Here is an 18,772-nt window from a genome sequence, read left to right as displayed (position 1 = left end):
GGAGCTGGGTGAACGCAGCAGGCCAAGCAGCATTTTAGGAGCAGGAAAGCTGACGTTTCGGGACTAGACCTTTCCTCTAGGCTCGAATCATCAGCTCTCCTGCTCCTAAGATGCTGCTTGGCCTGCTGTGTTTCAGACCTTGTTATCTCTGAAATTAAAGTGCCTTTTTTATGAGACATGTTCATCTAACATTTAAAAAGATCTAATGAACTTCTATATTCCCTACTTTACATGTTTTAATGCAAGAATACATGTACGAGACATGTTCATCCCACATATATAAAAAACGAAAGCACTTCTATATGATAAAATGTGAGGCTGGATGAACACAGCAGGCCCAGCAGCATCTCAGGAGCACAAAAGCTGACGTTTCGGGTGGAGACCCTTCATCAGAGAGGGGGATGGGGTGAGGGTTCTGGAATAAATAGGGAGAGAGGGGGAGGCGGACTGAAGGCGGAGAGAAAAGCAGATAGGTGGAGAGGAGAGTATAGGTGGGGAGGTAGGGAGGGGATAGGTCAGTACAGGCAAGATGGCCAGGTCAAGGAGGTGGGATGAGGTTAGTAGGTAGGAGATGGAGGTGCGGCTTGGGGTGGGAGGAAGGGATGGATGAGAGGAAGAACAGGTTAGGGAGGCACAGACAGGCTGGACTGGTTTTGGGATGCAGTGGGTGGCGCGGAAGAGCTGGGCTGGTTGTGTGGTGCAGTGGGGAGAGGGAAAGAACTGGGCTGGTTTTGGGATGCGGTGGGGGAAGGGGAGATTTTGAAGCTGGTGAAGTCCACATTGATACCATTGGGCTGCAGGGTTCCCAAGCGGAATATGAGTTGCTGTTCCTGCAACCTTCAGGTGGCATCATTGTGGCACTGCAGGAGGCCCATGATGGACATGTCATTTAAAGAATGGGAGGGGGAGTGGAAATGGTTCGCGACTGGGAGGTGCAGTTGTTTATTGAGAACCGAGCGTACCGGGTGTGGGTGGGGTTGGAGGGGAGTGTGGAGCGAACAAGGGAGTCACGGAAAGAGTGCTCTCTCCGGAAAGCAGACAAGGGTGGGGATGGAAAAATGTCTTGGGTGGTGGGGTCGGATTGTAGATGGCGGAAGTGTCGGAGGATGATGCATTGTGTCCGGAGGTTGGTGGGGTGGTGTGTGAGAACGAGGGGGATCCTCTTTGGGCGGTTGTGGCGGGGGCGGGGTGTGAGGGATGTGTTGCGGGAAATGCGGGAGACGTGGTCAAGGGTGTTCTCGACCACTGTGAGGGGAAAGTTGCAGTCCTTGAAGAACTTGGACATCTGGGATGTGCGGGAGTGGAATGCCTCATCGTGGGAGCAGATGCGGCGGAGGCGGAGGAATTGGGAATAGGGGATGGAATTTTTGCTGGAGGGTGGGTGGGAGGAGGTGTATTCTAGGTAGCTGTGGGAGTCGGTGGGCTTGAAATGGACATCAATTACAAGCTGGTTGCCTGAGATGGAGACTGAGAGGTCCAGGAAGGTGAGGAATGTGCTGGAGATGGCCCAGGTGAACTGAAGGTTGGGGTGAAGGTGTTGGTGAAGTGGATGAACTGTTCGAGCTCCTTTGGGGAGCAAGAGGTGGCGCCGATACAGTCATCACTGCAACGGAGGAAGAGGTGGGGTTTGGGGCCTGTGTAGGTGCAGAAGAGGGACTGTTCCACGTAACCAACAAAGAGGCAGGCATAGCTGGGGTCCATGCGGGTGCCCATGGCCACCCCCTTTGTCTGTGGGAAGTGGGAGGAATCGAAAGGGAAGTTGTTGAGGGTGAGGACGGGTTCGGCAAGGCGGATGAGGGTGTCGGTGGAGGGGGACTGGTCGGGCCTGCGGGACAGGAAGAACCGGAGGGCCTTAAGGCCATCTGCATGAGAAATACAGGTGTATAGGGACTGGATGTCCATGGTGAAAATGAGGTGTTGGGGACCAGGGAATTGGAAGTTCTGGAGGAGGTGGAGGGTGTGGGTGGTGTCATGGACATAGGAAGTGAGTTGCTGGACTAAAGGGGAGAAAATGGAGTCCAGATAGGTGGAGATGAGTTCGGTGGGGCAGGAACAGGCTGAGATGGGTCGACCAGGGCAGGCAGGTTTGTGGATTTTGGGAAGGAGATAGAATCGGGCCATGCGGGGTTGGGGAGCAATGAGGTTGGAGGCTGTGGGTGGGAGGTCCCCTGAGGTGATGAGGTCATGGATAGTGTTGGAGATGATGGTTTGGTGCTCGGGAGTGGGGTCATGATCGAGGGGGCGGTAGAAGGAGGTGTACCTCCTGCACCTCCCAGTGGCAAACCATTTCCACTCCCCCTCTCATTCTTTAGATGACACGTCCATCATGGGCCGCCTGCGGTGCCACAATGATGCCACCCGAAGGTTGCAGGAACAGCAACTCATATTCCGCTTGGGAACCCTACAGCCCAATGGTATCAATGTGGACTTCACCAGCTTCAAAATCTCCCCTTCCCCCACTGCATCCCAAAACCAGCCCAGTTCGTCCCCTCCCCCCACTGCACCATACAACCAGCCCAGCTCTTCCCCTCCACCCACTGCATCCCAAAACCAGTCCAACCTGTCTCTGCCTCCCTAACCTGTTCTTCCTCTCACCCATCCCTTCCTCCCACCCCAAGCCGCACCTCCATCTCCTAAATACTAACCTCATCCCACCTCCTTGACCTGTCCGTCTTCCCTGGACTGACCTATCCCCTCCCTACCTCCCTACCTATACTCTCCTCTCCACCTAGCTTCTTTTCTCTCCATCTTTGGTCCGCCTCCCCCTCTCTCCCTATTTATTCCAGAACCCTCACCCCATCCCCCTCTCTGATGAAGGGTCTACGCCCGAAACGTCAGCTTTTGTGCTCCTGAGATGCTGCTGGGCCTGCTGTGTTCATCCAGCCTCACATTTTATTATCTTGGATTCTCCAGCATCTGCAGTTCCCAGTATCACTGCACTTCTATATGCCCTATTTTACACATTTTTTAATGCAAGAATACATGTTACGAATTATACTACTGGAATCAAAGTCAAGTTTGTGGCACTGGAAATGCATAAGGCAGTGCAGTTCTGCCATGGCTCCAAACCAAATACAGCAGAACACTTGGGACTCAACAGCCAGAACAGAGTAATACAGGAGTATTTTCATGGGAAGCTTGTCTCATACAGAAACTCAGTCTGCTCTTGCATGGTCCTCTGCATCAAAAAGAACACAGCTAACGAAGACAAGGAGTTTCTGCATCTTTCAGACCTGAGCAACCTGCTGTGCACACCAGGTTCCAAATGTTCGACCACATTTGGAATACTGCGTACTGTTCGAGTTGCCACATTACCAAAAGAATGTGGATGTTTTGGAGAGGGTTCAGAGGAGGTCACCAGGATATTGCCTGGTATGGAGGGCGCTAGCTATGAAGAGAGAACATAGAACATAAAACATTACAGCACAGTACAGGCCCTTCGGCCCTCGATGTTGTGCCGACCTGGCATAACAATCTCAAGCCCATCTAACCTACACTATTCCATGTACGTCCATATGCTTATCCACTGACGGCTTAAATGTACCGAAAATTGGCGAATCTACTACAGTTGCAGGCAAAGCGTTCCACTCCCTTACTACTCTCTGAGTAAAGAAACTAGTTCTGACATCTGTCCAATATCTTTCACCCCTCAATTTAAAGCTGTGCTCCCTCGTGCTCGCCGTCACCATCCTAGGAAAAAGACTCTCCCTATCCACCCTATCTAACCCTCTGGTTATTTTATATGTCTCAATTAAGTCACCTCTCAACCTTCTTCTCTCTAATGAAAACAGCCTCAAGTCCCTCAGCCTTTCCTCGTAAGACCTTCCCTCCATACCAGGCAAAATCCTAGTAAATCTCCTCTGCACCCTTTCCAAAGCTTCCACATTCTTCTTATAATGTGGTGACCAGAACTGTACGTAATACTCCAAGTGCGGCCGCACCAGAGTTTTGTACAGCTTCACCATAACCTCTTGGTTCAGGAACTGGATCCCTCTATTAATAAAAACTAAAACACTGTATGCCTTCTTAACAACCCTGTCAACCTGGGTGGCAACTTTCAAGGATCTGTGTACATGGACACCGAGATCTCTCTGCTCATCTACACTGCTAAGAATCTTACCATTAGCCCTGTACTTTGCCTTCTGGTTACTCCTACCAAAGTGCACACTTGTCTGCATTAAACTCCATTTGCCACCTCTCAGCCCAGCTTTGCAGCTTATCTATGTCTCTCGGCAACCTACAGCATCCTTCGTCACTATCCACAACTCCACCGACCTGAGTATCGTCTGCAAATTTACTAACACATCCTTCTATGCTCTCATCCAGGTCATTTATAAAAATGACAAACAGCAGTGGACCCAACACCAACCCTTGCGGTACACCACTAGTAACTGCTCTCCAGGATGAACATTTCCCATCAACTACCACCCTCTGTCTTCTTTCAGCAAGCCAATTTCCGATCCAAACTGCTATATCTCCCACAATTCCATTCCTCTGCATTTTGTACAATAGCCTATTGAGGGGAGCCTTATCGAACCCCTTGCTGAAATCCATATACACCACTTCAACCAGTTTACTCTCATCTACCTGTTTGGTCACTTTCTCAAAGAAATCAGTAAGGTTTGTGAAGCACGACCTTCCCTTCACAAAACCATGCTGACTATCCCTAATCAATTTATTCTTTTCTAGATGATTATAAATCCTATCCCTTATAAACTTTTCGAACACTTTACCAACAACTGAAGTAAGGCTCACTGGTCTATAATTACCAGGGTTGTCTCTACTCCCCATCTTGAACAGGGGAACCACATTTGCTATCCTCCAGTCTTCTGGCGCTATTCCTGTAGACAATGATGAGTTAAAGATCAATGCCAAAGGCTCAGCAATCTCCTCCCTGGGTTCCCAGAGGATCTTAGGATAAATCCCAACCGGCCCAGAGGACTTATCTATCTTTACCCTCGGAAGGATTTCTAATACCTCTTCCTTGTGAACCTCAATCCCACCTAGTCTAGTAGCCTGTATCTCAGTATTCTCCTCGACAACATTGTCGTTTTCTAGGGTGAATACTGTTGAAAAATACTCATTTAGCGCTTCCCCTATCTCATCTGACTCCACACACAACTTACCACTACTATCCTTGATTGGGCCTAATCTTACTTTCGTCATTCTTTTATTCCTTAAATACCTATAGAAAGCCTTAGGGTTTACCCTGATCCTATCCGCCAACAACTTCTCATGTCTCCTCCTGGCTCTTCTCAGCTCTCTCTTTAGGTCTTTCCTGGCTACCTTGTAACCCTCAAGTCCCCTAACTGAGCCTTCACATCTCATCCTAACATAAGCCTTCTTCTTCCCCTTGATCAGAGATTCCACCTCCTTCGTAAACCACGGCTCCGGCATTCTACAGCTTCCTCCCTGCCTGACAGGTACATATTTATCTAGGACACACAGGAGCTTTTCCTTGAATATGCTCCACATTTCTAATGTGCCCATCCCCTGCAGTTTCCTTCCCCATCCTATGCTCCCTAAATCTTGCCTAATCTCATCGTAATTGCCTTTCCCCCAGCTATAACTCTTGCCCAGTGGTATACACCTATCCCTTTCCATTACTAAAGTAAACATAACAGAACTGTGATCGCTATCACCAAAGTGCTCACCTACTCAGTGCTCTTTACTCAGAGAGTAGTAAGGGAATGGAACGCTTTGCCTGCAACAGTAGTAGATTCGCCAACTTTAGGTACATTTAAGTCGTCATTGGACAAGCATATGGACGTACATGGAATAGTGTAGGTTAGATGGGCTTGAGATCGGTATGACAGGTCGGCACAACAATGAGGGCCGAAGGGCCTGTACTGTGCTGTTATTTTCTATGTTCTACTTCCAAATCTAACAACTGGCCAGGCTCATTACCCAGCACCAAATCTAATATGGCTTTGCCCCAGGTTGGCCTATCTACATACTGTGTCAGGAAGCCCTCCTGCACACACTGGACAAAAACTGACCCATCTATAGTACTCGAACTATAGTGTTCCCAGTCAATATTTGGAAAGTTGAAGTCCCCCATGACAACTACTCTGTCTCTCTCACTCCTATCAAGAATCATCTTTGCTATCCTTTCCTCTACATATCTGGAACTATTCGGAGGCCTATAGAAAACTCCCAACAGGGTGACCTCTCCTTTCCTGTTCCTAACCTCAGCCCATACTACCTCAGTTGACGAGTCCCCAAACATCCTTTCTGCAACTGTAATACTGTCCTTGACCAACAATGCCACATCCCCCCCCTTTTACCATCTTCTCTGTTCTTACTGAAACATCTAAATCCCAGAACCTGCAACAACCATTCCTGTCCCTGCTCTATCCAGGTCTCCGAAATGGCCACAACATCGAAGTCCCAGGTACTAACCCATGCTGCAAGTTCACCCACCTTATTCCGGATGCTCCTGGCATTGAAGTAGACACACTTCAAACCAACTTCTTGCTTGCCGGTGCCATCTTGCTTCCCTGAAACTTTATTTCGGACCACCCTACTCTCAACCTTTTCTATAGACAAACTACAATTTTGGTGCCCATGCCCTGCTGAATTAGTTTAAACCCACCCGAATAGCTTCAACAAATTCCCCCTCCCCAAGGATATCAGTACCCCTCTGGTTCATGTGAAGACCATCTTGCTTGTAGAGGTCCCACCTACCCCAGAAAGAGCCCCAATTATCCAAGAATCCAAAACCCTCCCTCCTGCACCATCCCTGTAGCCACGTGTTCAACTCCTCTCTCTCCTTATTCCTCGCCTCACTAGCATGTGGCACGGGCAACAAACCAGAGACTACAACTCTGTTTGTCCTAGCTCTCAGCTTCCATCCTAGCTCCCTGAATTTCTGCCTTAAATCCCCATCTCTCTTCCTACCTATGTTGTTGGTGCCAATGTGGAACATGATTTGGGGCTGCTCCCCCACCCCCTTAAGGATCCCAAAAACACGATCAGAGACATCACGCACCCTGGCACCTGGGAGGCAACACACCAACCATGAGTCTCTCTCGTCCCCACAGAACTTCCTATCTGTCCCCTAACTACGTAGTCCCCAATGACTACTGCTCTGCTCCTCTTCCCCCTTCCCTTCTGAGCAGCAGGGACAGACTCTGTGCCAGAGACCTGTGCCCCACTGCTTTCCCCTGGTAAGTCGTCCCCCCCAACAGTATCCAAAACGGTATACTTATTGTTGACGGGAATGGCCACAGGGGATCCCTGCACTGCCTGCCGGTTCCCTTTCCGTCCCCTGACCGTAACTCATCTGCCTTTTACCTGTACATGAAGAGTGACTACCTCCCTGTAACTCCTCTCAATAACCCCCTCTGCCTCCCGAATGATCCGAAGTTCATCCAGCTCCAGTTCCCTAATGCGGTTTTTCAAGGAGCTGGAGTCGGGTGCACTTCCCGCAGATGTAGTGAGCAGGGACACTGATGGTGATCCTTAACTCCCACATTCTGCAGGAGGAACATTCAACTGCCCTGACCTCCGTTCCCATTATTCTAATTTCCCAAGGCTTAAAAAATAAAGAATAAAAAATAAACTTGTTACCTTACCAATCAGGCACACAGAACCTTTTTTTTTGGTTCGAGGAGAAGGATGGGTGGGAGACGCTACCCGGGTAGTGTTTCGGGTAACGCAACCACACAAATATATTCCCTCACTCACTCACTTACCAGTCCCGTGTCGGCTCCTGCTCAGCGTACCTCCGCCTATGCACGAGGTAAGCTTTCCGTAGATTCAAAAACAGTGACTCACCGGCGTCCCGACAGGCTCCTGCTCGCGCTGCTGCTGCAACAAGAAATGGAAAGCACCGACACTCGAGGTAAGCTTTTTGTAGATTCAAAAACAGTGACTCACCGGCTTCCCGACAGGCTCCTGCTCCAAGCTGCCGCTCGCGAGGTTGAGTGCATTAGGATTATTTACATTTGAAAGATGGAGGTTGAGAGGGGACCTGATTGAGGTCTACAAAATCATGAGAGGTATAGACAGGGTGGATGGCAAGAAGCTTTTTCCCAGAGTGGGGGACTCAATTACTAGGGGTTACAATTTCAAGGTGAGAGGAGAAAACTGTAAGGGAGATATGCATGGAAAGTACGCAGAGGATAGTGGGTTCCTGCTACGCATTGCCAGTGGAGGTGGTAGAGACGGGTATGATAGCATCATTTAAGAGGTATCTAGACAGATATATGATTGGGCAGGGAGCAGAGGGATACAGATCTTTGGAAAATAGATGACAGGTTTAGATAAAGGATCTGGATCGGCACAGGCTTGGAGGGCCGAGGGGGCTACTCCTGTGCTGTAATTTTCTTTGTTCTTTGTTCTCACAAACTTGATTGAGCTTTTTTTGAAGAGATGACCAAAAAATTAGATGAAGGCAGAGTGGTCGGCATTGTCCACATGGGCATTAGCAAAGCCTTCAACAGAGTTCCACATGGTACAGAGGTTAGTAAGGTTAGATCACATGGAGTCCAGGGAAAGCTATCCAAATGGATACAAAATTGATGGTAGGAGACAGAAGGTGTTGGAAGAGGGTTGATTTTTAGACTGGAAACCTGTGACTGGCAGTGTGCCATACACTTCAGAATTCGATCCAGTGTTGTTGCTCAGTTACATAAATGATTTGGATGAGAACATAGCAGGCTTGGTGAGTAAGTTTTGTGGATGTCACAAAAATTGTCATATAGTAGAACATCAAGAAGGCCATCTAAGGGTACAATGGGGTCTTGATCAATTTAGTTTGTGGGCTAAGGAATGGTAGATGGAGTTCAACTTAGATAAATGTGATGTGTTGCACTTTGGTAAGACAAACCAGTGCAAGACTTACATAGTTAATGGTATGGCCCTGTGGAATGTTGTCAAATGGACAGGCCTAGAGGTGCAGGTTCATAGTTCCTTAAATGTGGCGTCAGAGGTAGACAGGGTGGTGAAGAAGGCGTTTGGCATGCTTGACTTCATTGGTCAAAGTACTTGAGTTGGAACATCATGTTATGACTGTACAAGACACTGGTAAGGTCACATCTGGTGTACTGCACGCAATTCTGGTTAAATAGTGACCCAATTCCAATGGGGTCAATACTGGTGTGGTGACTACAGAACAAGTCTTTACCAACATTCAGTCTAGAATCTGACCCTCTAGTGCGAGTAAGACCTCGACCAGGCTGAGAACCTACATCGGTGAACCATTAGAGGTTGAGGGTATAACTTTGGTTCCAGTCTTCTACAAAAATTTGCTTGTTCAGTTATCAGTGATTGTAATAAAAGGCTTAGGTCCAAGCTTGACGGAGTGAAATTGTTTGAAAAAGATTTAACTTGATTGGTTCAACATTTTCTGATTATAAAAACTGCCTGAGTGAAGTCATAATTAAGTATCCATTGGCTTTTCAGGTAGGTCTTGGAATAACCAAATGGGCCAAGACCACCTTACACGTTGACCAAGAAGCAATTCCATGATTCTGGCCAAGCCTGCCCAGTGCATTCGCCTTGTGTCAAAAGTAGAGGTGGTCATCAGAAGGTTGGCAAGCAAAGAAACCATTAAACCAGTACAATTTGCAGAATAGGTAGCACTGGTTGTATCGATCATGAAGCCTAATGGGTCAATTCACTTTTGTGGGGATTTCAAACAAACGGTCTACCACTTTTCACAGCTGGATAAATACTCAATCACTTGCATAGAGGTCCAATACACAAAACTAGCAGGGGAAGGGGGACTATCTGTTGCAAAGCTGGACATGTGCTGAATTGTACCTGCAATTAATATTGAAATCAGAACTCAGGAAGGGTCACTAGTCCTGAAATGTTAACTTTTTTCCTCTCACAGATGCTGCCAAACCTGCTGAGCTTTTCCAGCAACTTTGTTTTCATTCCCATGACACAATAAGTTTGGATAGGTGAGGCAGTCTTGAACAAGCATGTGGATGACATGAAAGCTGCAACCTCCCAAATTGGGCAGGAGCAAAACATACCCAGTCCCTCAGAACATCCAGTAAGGCTGTCAGACCTAATGGGAACTGCAGATGCTGGAGATTCCAAGATAATAAAATGTGAGGCTGGATGAACACAGCAGGCCAAGCAGCATCTCAGGAGCACAAAAGCTGACGTTTCGGGCCTAGACCCTTCATCAGAGAGGGGGATGGGGGGAGGGAACTGGAATAAATAGGGAGAGAGGGGGAGGCGGACCGAAGATGGAGAGTAAAGAAGATAGGTGGCAATGGGAGAGAGATTCCCTGAGGTTGGTCCGGAGGGAGGAGGGTAACTTCTTCAGGTTAGGCATCCCTGGAAGAGGCTTCGCAGTGAGGTTAAAATAGTATCAGAGATAATGGGAACTGCAGATGCTGGAGATTCCAAGATAATAAAATGTGAGGCTGGATGAACACAGCAGGAAAAGCAGCATCTCAGGAGCACAAAAGCTGACGTTTCGGGCCTAGACCCTTCATCAGAGAGGGGGATGGGGGGAGGGAACTGGAATAAATAGGGAGAGAGGGGGAGGCGGACCGAAGATGGAGAGTAAAGAAGATAGGTGGCAATGGGAGAGAGATTCCCTGAGGTTGGTCCGGAGGGAGGAGGGTAACTTCTTCAGGTTAGGCATCCCTGGAAGAGGCTTCGCAGTGAGGTTAAAATAGTATCAGAGATAATGGGAACTGCAGATGCTGGAGATTCCAAGATAATAAAATGTGAGGCTGGATGAACACAGCAGGCCAAGCAGCATCTCAGGAGCACAAAAGCTGACGTTTCGGGCCTAGACCCTTCATCAGAGAGGGGGATGGGGGGAGGGAACTGGAATAAATAGGGAGAGAGGGGGAGGCGGACCGAAGATGGAGAGTAAAGAAGATAGGTGGCAATGGGAGAGAGATTCCCTGAGGTTGGTCCGGAGGGAGGAGGGTAACTTCTTCAGGTTAGGCATCCCTGGAAGAGGCTTCGCAGTGAGGTTAAAATAGTATCAGAGATAATGGGAACTGCAGATGCTGGAGATTCCAAGATAATAAAATGTGAGGCTGGATGAACACAGCAGGCCAAGCAGCATCTCAGGAGCACAAAAGCTGACGTTTCGGGCCTAGACCCTTCATCAGAGAGGGGGATGGGGGGAGGGAACTGGAATAAATAGGGAGAGAGGGGGAGGCGGACCGAAGATGGAGAGTAAAGAAGATAGGTGGCAATGGGAGAGAGATTCCCTGAGGTTGGTCCGGAGGGAGGAGGGTAACTTCTTCAGGTTAGGCATCCCTGGAAGAGGCTTCGCAGTGAGGTTAAAATAGTATCAGAGATAATGGGAACTGCAGATGCTGGAGATTCCAAGATAATAAAATGTGAGGCTGGATGAACACAGCAGGCCAAGCAGCATCTCAGGAGCACAAAAGCTGACGTTTCGGGCCTAGACCCTTCATCAGAGAGGGGGATGGGGGGAGGGAACTGGAATAAATAGGGAGAGAGGGGGAGGCGGACCGAAGATGGAGAGTAAAGAAGATAGGTGGCAATGGGAGAGAGATTCCCTGAGGTTGGTCCGGAGGGAGGAGGGTAACTTCTTCAGGTTAGGCATCCCTGGAAGAGGCTTCGCAGTGAGGTTAAAATAGTATCAGAGATAATGGGAACTGCAGATGCTGGAGATTCCAAGATAATAAAATGTGAGGCTGGATGAACACAGCAGGCCAAGCAGCATCTCAGGAGCACAAAAGCTGGCGTTTCGGGCCTAGACCCTTCATCAGAGAGGGGGATGGGGGGAGGGAACTGGAATAAATAGGGAGAGAGGGGGAGGCGGACCGAAGATGGAGAGTAAAGAAGATAGGTGGCAATGGGAGAGAGATTCCCTGAGGTTGGTCCGGAGGGAGGAGGGTAACTTCTTCAGGTTAGGCATCCCTGGAAGAGGCTTCGCAGTGAGGTTAAAATAGTGTCAGAGATAATGGGAACTGCAGATGCTGGAGATTCCAAGATAATAAAATGTGAGGCTGGATGAACACAGCAGGCCAAGCAGCATCTCAGGAGCACAAAAGCTGACGTTTCGGGCCTAGACCCTTCATCAGAGAGGGGGATGGGGGGAGGGAACTGGAATAAATAGGGAGAGAGGGGGAGGCGGACCGAAGATGGAGAGTAAAGAAGATAGGTGGCAATGGGAGAGAGATTCCCTGAGGTTGGTCCGGAGGGAGGAGGGTAACTTCTTCAGGTTAGGCATCCCTGGAAGAGGCTTTGCAGTGAGGTTAAAATAGTATCAGAGATAATGGGAACTGCAGATGCTGGAGATTCCAAGATAATAAAATGTGAGGCTGGATGAACACAGCAGGCCAAGCAGCATCTCAGGAGCACAAAAGCTGACGTTTCGGGCTTAGACCCTTCATCAGAGAGGGGGATGGGGGGAGGGAACTGGAATAAATAGGGAGAGAGGGGGAGGCGGACCGAAGATGGAGAGTAAAGAAGATAGGTGGCAATGGGAGAGAGATTCCCTGAGGTTGGTCCGGAGGGAGGAGGGTAACTTCTTCAGGTTAGGCATCCCTGGAAGAGGCTTCGCAGTGAGGTTAAAATAGTATCAGAGATAATGGGAACTGCAGATGCTGGAGATTCCAAGATAATAAAATGTGAGGCTGGATGAACACAGCAGGCCAAGCAGCATCTCAGGAGCACAAAAGCTGACGTTTCGGGCCTAGACCCTTCATCAGAGAGGGGGATGGGGGGAGGGAACTGGAATAAATAGGGAGAGAGGGGGAGGCGGACCGAAGATGGAGAGTAAAGAAGATAGGTGGCAATGGGAGAGAGATTCCCTGAGGTTGGTCCGGAGGGAGGAGGGTAACTTCTTCAGGTTAGGCATCCCTGGAAGAGGCTTCGCAGTGAGGTTAAAATAGTATCAGAGATAATGGGAACTGCAGATGCTGGAGATTCCAAGATAATAAAATGTGAGGCTGGATGAACACAGCAGGCCAAGCAGCATCTCAGGAGCACAAAAGCTGACGTTTCGGGCCTAGACCCTTCATCAGAGAGGGGGATGGGGGGAGGGAACTGGAATAAATAGGGAGAGAGGGGGAGGCGGACCGAAGATGGAGAGTAAAGAAGATAGGTGGCAATGGGAGAGAGATTCCCTGAGGTTGGTCCGGAGGGAGGAGGGTAACTTCTTCAGGTTAGGCATCCCTGGAAGAGGCTTCGCAGTGAGGTTAAAATAGTATCAGAGATAATGGGAACTGCAGATGCTGGAGATTCCAAGATAATAAAATGTGAGGCTGGATGAACACAGCAGGCCAAGCAGCATCTCAGGAGCACAAAAGCTGACGTTTCGGGCCTAGACCCTTCATCAGAGAGGGGGATGGGGGGAGGGAACTGGAATAAATAGGGAGAGAGGGGGAGGCGGACCGAAGATGGAGAGTAAAGAAGATAGGTGGCAATGGGAGAGAGATTCCCTGAGGTTGGTCCGGAGGGAGGAGGGTAACTTCTTCAGGTTAGGCATCCCTGGAAGAGGCTTCGCAGTGAGGTTAAAATAGTATCAGAGATAATGGGAACTGCAGATGCTGGAGATTCCAAGATAATAAAATGTGAGGCTGGATGAACACAGCAGGCCAAGCAGCATCTCAGGAGCACAAAAGCTGACGTTTCGGGCCTAGACCCTTCATCAGAGAGGGGGATGGGGGGAGGGAACTGGAATAAATAGGGAGAGAGGGGGAGGCGGACCGAAGATGGAGAGTAAAGAAGATAGGTGGCAATGGGAGAGAGATTCCCTGAGGTTGGTCCGGAGGGAGGAGGGTAACTTCTTCAGGTTAGGCATCCCTGGAAGAGGCTTTGCAGTGAGGTTAAAATAGTGTCAGAGATAATGGGAACTGCAGATGCTGGAGATTCCAAGATAATAAAATGTGAGGCTGGATGAACACAGCAGGCCAAGCAGCATCTCAGGAGCACAAAAGCTGACGTTTCGGGCCTAGACCCTTCATCAGAGAGGGGGATGGGGGGAGGGAACTGGAATAAATAGGGAGAGAGGGGGAGGCGGACCGAAGATGGAGAGTAAAGAAGATAGGTGGCAATGGGAGAGAGATTCCCTGAGGTTGGTCCGGAGGGAGGAGGGTAACTTCTTCAGGTTAGGCATCCCTGGAAGAGGCTTCGCAGTGAGGTTAAAATAGTATCAGAGATAATGGGAACTGCAGATGCTGGAGATTCCAAGATAATAAAATGTGAGGCTGGATGAACACAGCAGGCCAAGCAGCATCTCAGGAGCACAAAAGCTGACGTTTCGGGCCTAGACCCTTCATCAGAGAGGGGGATGGGGGGAGGGAACTGGAATAAATAGGGAGAGAGGGGGAGGCGGACCGAAGATGGAGAGTAAAGAAGATAGGTGGCAATGGGAGAGAGATTCCCTGAGGTTGGTCCGGAGGGAGGAGGGTAACTTCTTCAGGTTAGGCATCCCTGGAAGAGGCTTCGCAGTGAGGTTAAAATAGTATCAGAGATAATGGGAACTGCAGATGCTGGAGATTCCAAGATAATAAAATGTGAGGCTGGATGAACACAGCAGGCCAAGCAGCATCTCAGGAGCACAAAAGCTGACGTTTCGGGCCTAGACCCTTCATCAGAGAGGGGGATGGGGGGAGGGAACTGGAATAAATAGGGAGAGAGGGGGAGGCGGACCGAAGATGGAGAGTAAAGAAGATAGGTGGCAATGGGAGAGAGATTCCCTGAGGTTGGTCCGGAGGGAGGAGGGTAACTTCTTCAGGTTAGGCATCCCTGGAAGAGGCTTCGCAGTGAGGTTAAAATAGTATCAGAGATAATGGGAACTGCAGATGCTGGAGATTCCAAGATAATAAAATGTGAGGCTGGATGAACACAGCAGGCCAAGCAGCATCTCAGGAGCACAAAAGCTGGCGTTTCGGGCCTAGACCCTTCATCAGAGAGGGGGATGGGGGGAGGGAACTGGAATAAATAGGGAGAGAGGGGGAGGCGGACCGAAGATGGAGAGTAAAGAAGATAGGTGGCAATGGGAGAGAGATTCCCTGAGGTTGGTCCGGAGGGAGGAGGGTAACTTCTTCAGGTTAGGCATCCCTGGAAGAGGCTTGGAATCTCCAGCATCTGCAGTTCCCATTATCTCTGATACTATTTTAACCTCACTGCAAAGCCTCTTCCAGGGATGCCTAACCTGAAGAAGTTACCCTCCTCCCTCCGGACCAACCTCAGGGAATCTCTCTCCCATTGCCACCTATCTTCTTTACTCTCCATCTTCGGTCCGCCTCCCCCTCTCTCCCTATTTATTCCAGTTCCCTCCCCCCATCCCCCTCTCTGATGAAGGGTCTAGGCCCGAAACGCCAGCTTTTGTGCTCCTGAGATGCTGCTTGGCCTGCTGTGTTCATCCAGCCTCACATTTTATTATCTTGGAATCTCCAGCATCTGCAGTTCCCATTATCTCTGATACTATTTTAACCTCACTGCGAAGCCTCTTCCAGGGATGCCTAACCTGAAGAAGTTACCCTCCTCCCTCCGGACCAACCTCAGGGAATCTCTCTCCCATTGCCACCTATCTTCTTTACTCTCCATCTTCGGTCCGCCTCCCCCTCTCTCCCTATTTATTCCAGTTCCCTCCCCCCATCCCCCTCTCTGATGAAGGGTCTAGGCCCGAAACGTCAGCTTTTGTGCTCCTGAGATGCTGCTTGGCTTGCTGTGTTCATCCAGCCTCACATTTTATTATCTTGGAATCTCCAGCATCTGCAGTTCCCATTATCTCTGATACTATTTTAACCTCACTGCGAAGCCTCTTCCAGGGATGCCTAACCTGAAGAAGTTACCCTCCTCCCTCCGGACCAACCTCAGGGAATCTCTCTCCCATTGCCACCTATCTTCTTTACTCTCCATCTTCGGTCCGCCTCCCCCTCTCTCCCTATTTATTCCAGTTCCCTCCCCCCATCCCCCTCTCTGATGAAGGGTCTAGGCCCGAAACGTCAGCTTTTGTGCTCCTGAGATGCTGCTTGGCCTGCTGTGTTCATCCAGCCTCACATTTTGTTATCTTGGAATCTCCAGCATCTGCAGTTCCCATTATCTCTGATACTATTTTAACCTCACTGCGAAGCCTCTTCCAGGGATGCCTAACCTGAAGAAGTTACCCTCCTCCCTCCGGACCAACCTCAGGGAATCTCTCTCCCATTGCCACCTATCTTCTTTCCTCTCCATCTTCGGTCCGCCTCCCCCTCTCTCCCTATTTATTCCAGTTCCCTCCCCCCATCCCCCTCTCTGATGAAGGGTCTAGGCCCGAAACGTCAGCTTTTGTGCTCCTGAGATGCTGCTTGGCCTGCTGTGTTCATCCAGCCTCACATTTTATTATCAAGGCTGTCAGACCCCTGGGTTCTCCCCCTCCGCTCAGCACCAAAGAAACCGCTGAGGATAGAATAGAGGCAGATGTCACAGTCTCAATGGCATTGCTGCCTGAAGATAAGTTTCTCCTGAGACCCTCCAGGCATGTTTTAATGTCTTGTACGATGCACATATAAATAAAGGGTGACTTGGAGGGTGGAATACTCGCCTTTGCGGAGTTATTTCAAGTTGAAGAACTCATACAGTCACAATGGATTGAATGGCTGTGTTCTGCGTCTTAGCGTCTCTGTGATTGAAGGTAAGGAGGACAGCAGGCAAAAGAGGCAGAACGTGCAAGACAGGGATTACAAATAACATACATGTTACCAGGAGCAACCAGCAATTTTCACTTCCAAATCGGCGTATCACTGCTCTAACAGGCATGAAAATCGGCGTCATTCAGAAAACAAAACACTGGACGTGAAAATGCCGCACGGTGCCGGAGATGGATATTTTACTCCGATAAGGAATTAAAACGATAACGGCACAATTTGTACACTCAAGACTACTTTTTGTCATTGTAAGGTGACGTTCGGTTCGTTGCCGGAAGTGAGGTCTGTTGCCAAGGCAGCGGGCAGTAATTGTTGGGACTACAAGGACTGTGAATCGTTTAGGTTTTATTCTCGGTTCCAATTATTAGTTAAGCTGTAGCAATGGCTACCATGTTGCCACAGCAGGACAACAGCAACACGTACACTTTCTCGAGTCGCCCGAGAGCCTTGCAGGAAAGGAAGAAATATCGGCAGCAGCAGCAGCAGCAGTGAGTGAGGAGGAGGAAAGGGACAAATGAAGTGGCTGGGAAAAATAGGAGCGGGGCAGAGAGCAACACTTTTTGTCGGGGGGGGGGCAGAAACAGGACCATAAGCATCAGAAGGTAGCACTGAGGAGGGAGAGCAGTTCAGAGATTGACGTTGGGGGAGTGGGAACAGCAGGGAAGAAGGGTGGTATTAAAGCAGTGGAGTGGAATGGAATGGAGGGTGGGAGAGATGGAATGAGGAGTGGTAAGAAGTGGGGCAAAGAAAAGCATCATTGAGTAAAGTTATGAAAACACTACTGGGCATAGGGCTGCTGTCTAATTAAACCACCACCTAACTGGTGGTTTAATTTAAGGATCACCATTCGTCTGGTGACAGAGGTTGAGCAGGTGAGTCCTTCATGGCAACCTCAACTGGTGTGGGAATTTAACCAATGCTTAAAAATAACTAAGGACTAGAAGCAGTAGTCAAGGAAAAGTGCTTGTGTTAAGGACAAAAGTTCCATTTTCCCAATATTTCCTTGGAATGCATTTCCCTTCATTCAGCATTGAACAGTCAGCTATCAGTGTGACATATCAGGTTTGAAGCAAGGGTGGTGAGGTAGAACTGAGTGTCAAGCTTAGATCTGGAATAGGATATTTTTGGATAATATACCAAAGGATTAGATGTTATGAATTCCAAAATATGTTCTTGGGGACTCCAGAGACAGCAGGTGTGTAACTAAGGTGGGGGGGGGGGAAACATTAGATTCTTCTCCTATAACTCCATATAAGAATGGAAGTTACCCTCCTGACCTGGAAATGTGTTGCCATTCCTTCAGTGTCAGGTGAAGGAGGGAGAGGTTTATTGAATTTACAAGGAGAAGGAATATCTGCTGCAGTTTCTACAGTGAGTGCTGATAAATGTTATGAAAGGGAAGTGAGAGCTGGGTCCTGGTGTCTGGAGAGGAGGAAATAGGGCTATCTGGGCATGAATGGGGTCAGGTGAGGTTGTGGGGGGGGTGGGTGTGGGGCTGGTGTTGATGGTAGTAGTACTGGGACAAGATCGGGGAAGGGAACTAATCTGGGACATTGAGGTTGGTTGGCTCGCTGTGCTGGTTTATTGTTTTGCAGAAGCTTCAGAGGCTGCACTGAGGATGTTACCCAGCATGGTAATGAAATGTCTGCGAAACAAGAAACCAGCTCAGAGGGCCAACCAACCTCAACCCCACAACCTGAGCTACAATTCTACTCCAAAACCTTAAGCCAGGACAGCTAGGGGTGAAGGCAGAAGAATAACTGAGACCTGGGAAGTGTGGCGCAGAAGCAACAGTGGGATGTGGGTGTTACTTTCAGGAGTTCAGTTATCCTCTGGCATAGGAGGAGATGGGGCCAGAAATGATGGGAGTTCGGTCAAACCCTGGAGAAAGAGTGATCATGAAATAAATGGTGTGTAAGCTCTTACTAAGGTGGAGAAGCTGACAAAATGTGAGTGGAGCAGAAACTGTTGATCATGAGTGGGGTAAAATTTGATAGATACAATGTACTGAAAAATCAAGCTACACTTGCAGTATGTAGGTTGCCTGGTCTGGATTGCTTGCCAGTTGCTAAGGGAAGTGGAGATTAAGATGGTTGAAGTGTTCTCTGTGATCTTCCAATGTCTCCTAGAAATGGGGATGTGACAATTTTGCTACATGACAAATGTGACACCCTTCTTCG

General features: G+C 49.0%; 1 protein-coding gene across 3 annotated transcripts in view; it reads left to right on the top strand.

Moving 5' to 3' along the window:
* Nucleotides 1-16,887: 16,887 nt before the first annotated feature.
* rsph3 (radial spoke head 3) overlaps nt 16,888-18,772 on the top strand; it is a 100,976-nt gene continuing 99,091 nt past the window's right edge. For all 3 annotated transcript variants that reach the window (XM_059648475.1, XM_059648477.1, XM_059648476.1), the window contains exon 1: nt 16,888-17,080. In XM_059648475.1, coding sequence (XP_059504458.1) covers nt 16,974-17,080 — 107 coding nt within the window. In that variant the 5' untranslated portion in view covers nt 16,888-16,973. The remainder of the gene's footprint in view (nt 17,081-18,772) is intronic.

This window comes from Stegostoma tigrinum, chromosome 9 (genome assembly GCF_030684315.1).
Source record: "Stegostoma tigrinum isolate sSteTig4 chromosome 9, sSteTig4.hap1, whole genome shotgun sequence".
Taxonomy (NCBI): Eukaryota; Metazoa; Chordata; class Chondrichthyes; order Orectolobiformes; family Stegostomatidae; genus Stegostoma; species Stegostoma tigrinum.
The sequence above is the reverse complement of the archived record's forward strand: the minus strand, read 5'-3'. Positions and strand labels throughout refer to the sequence as shown.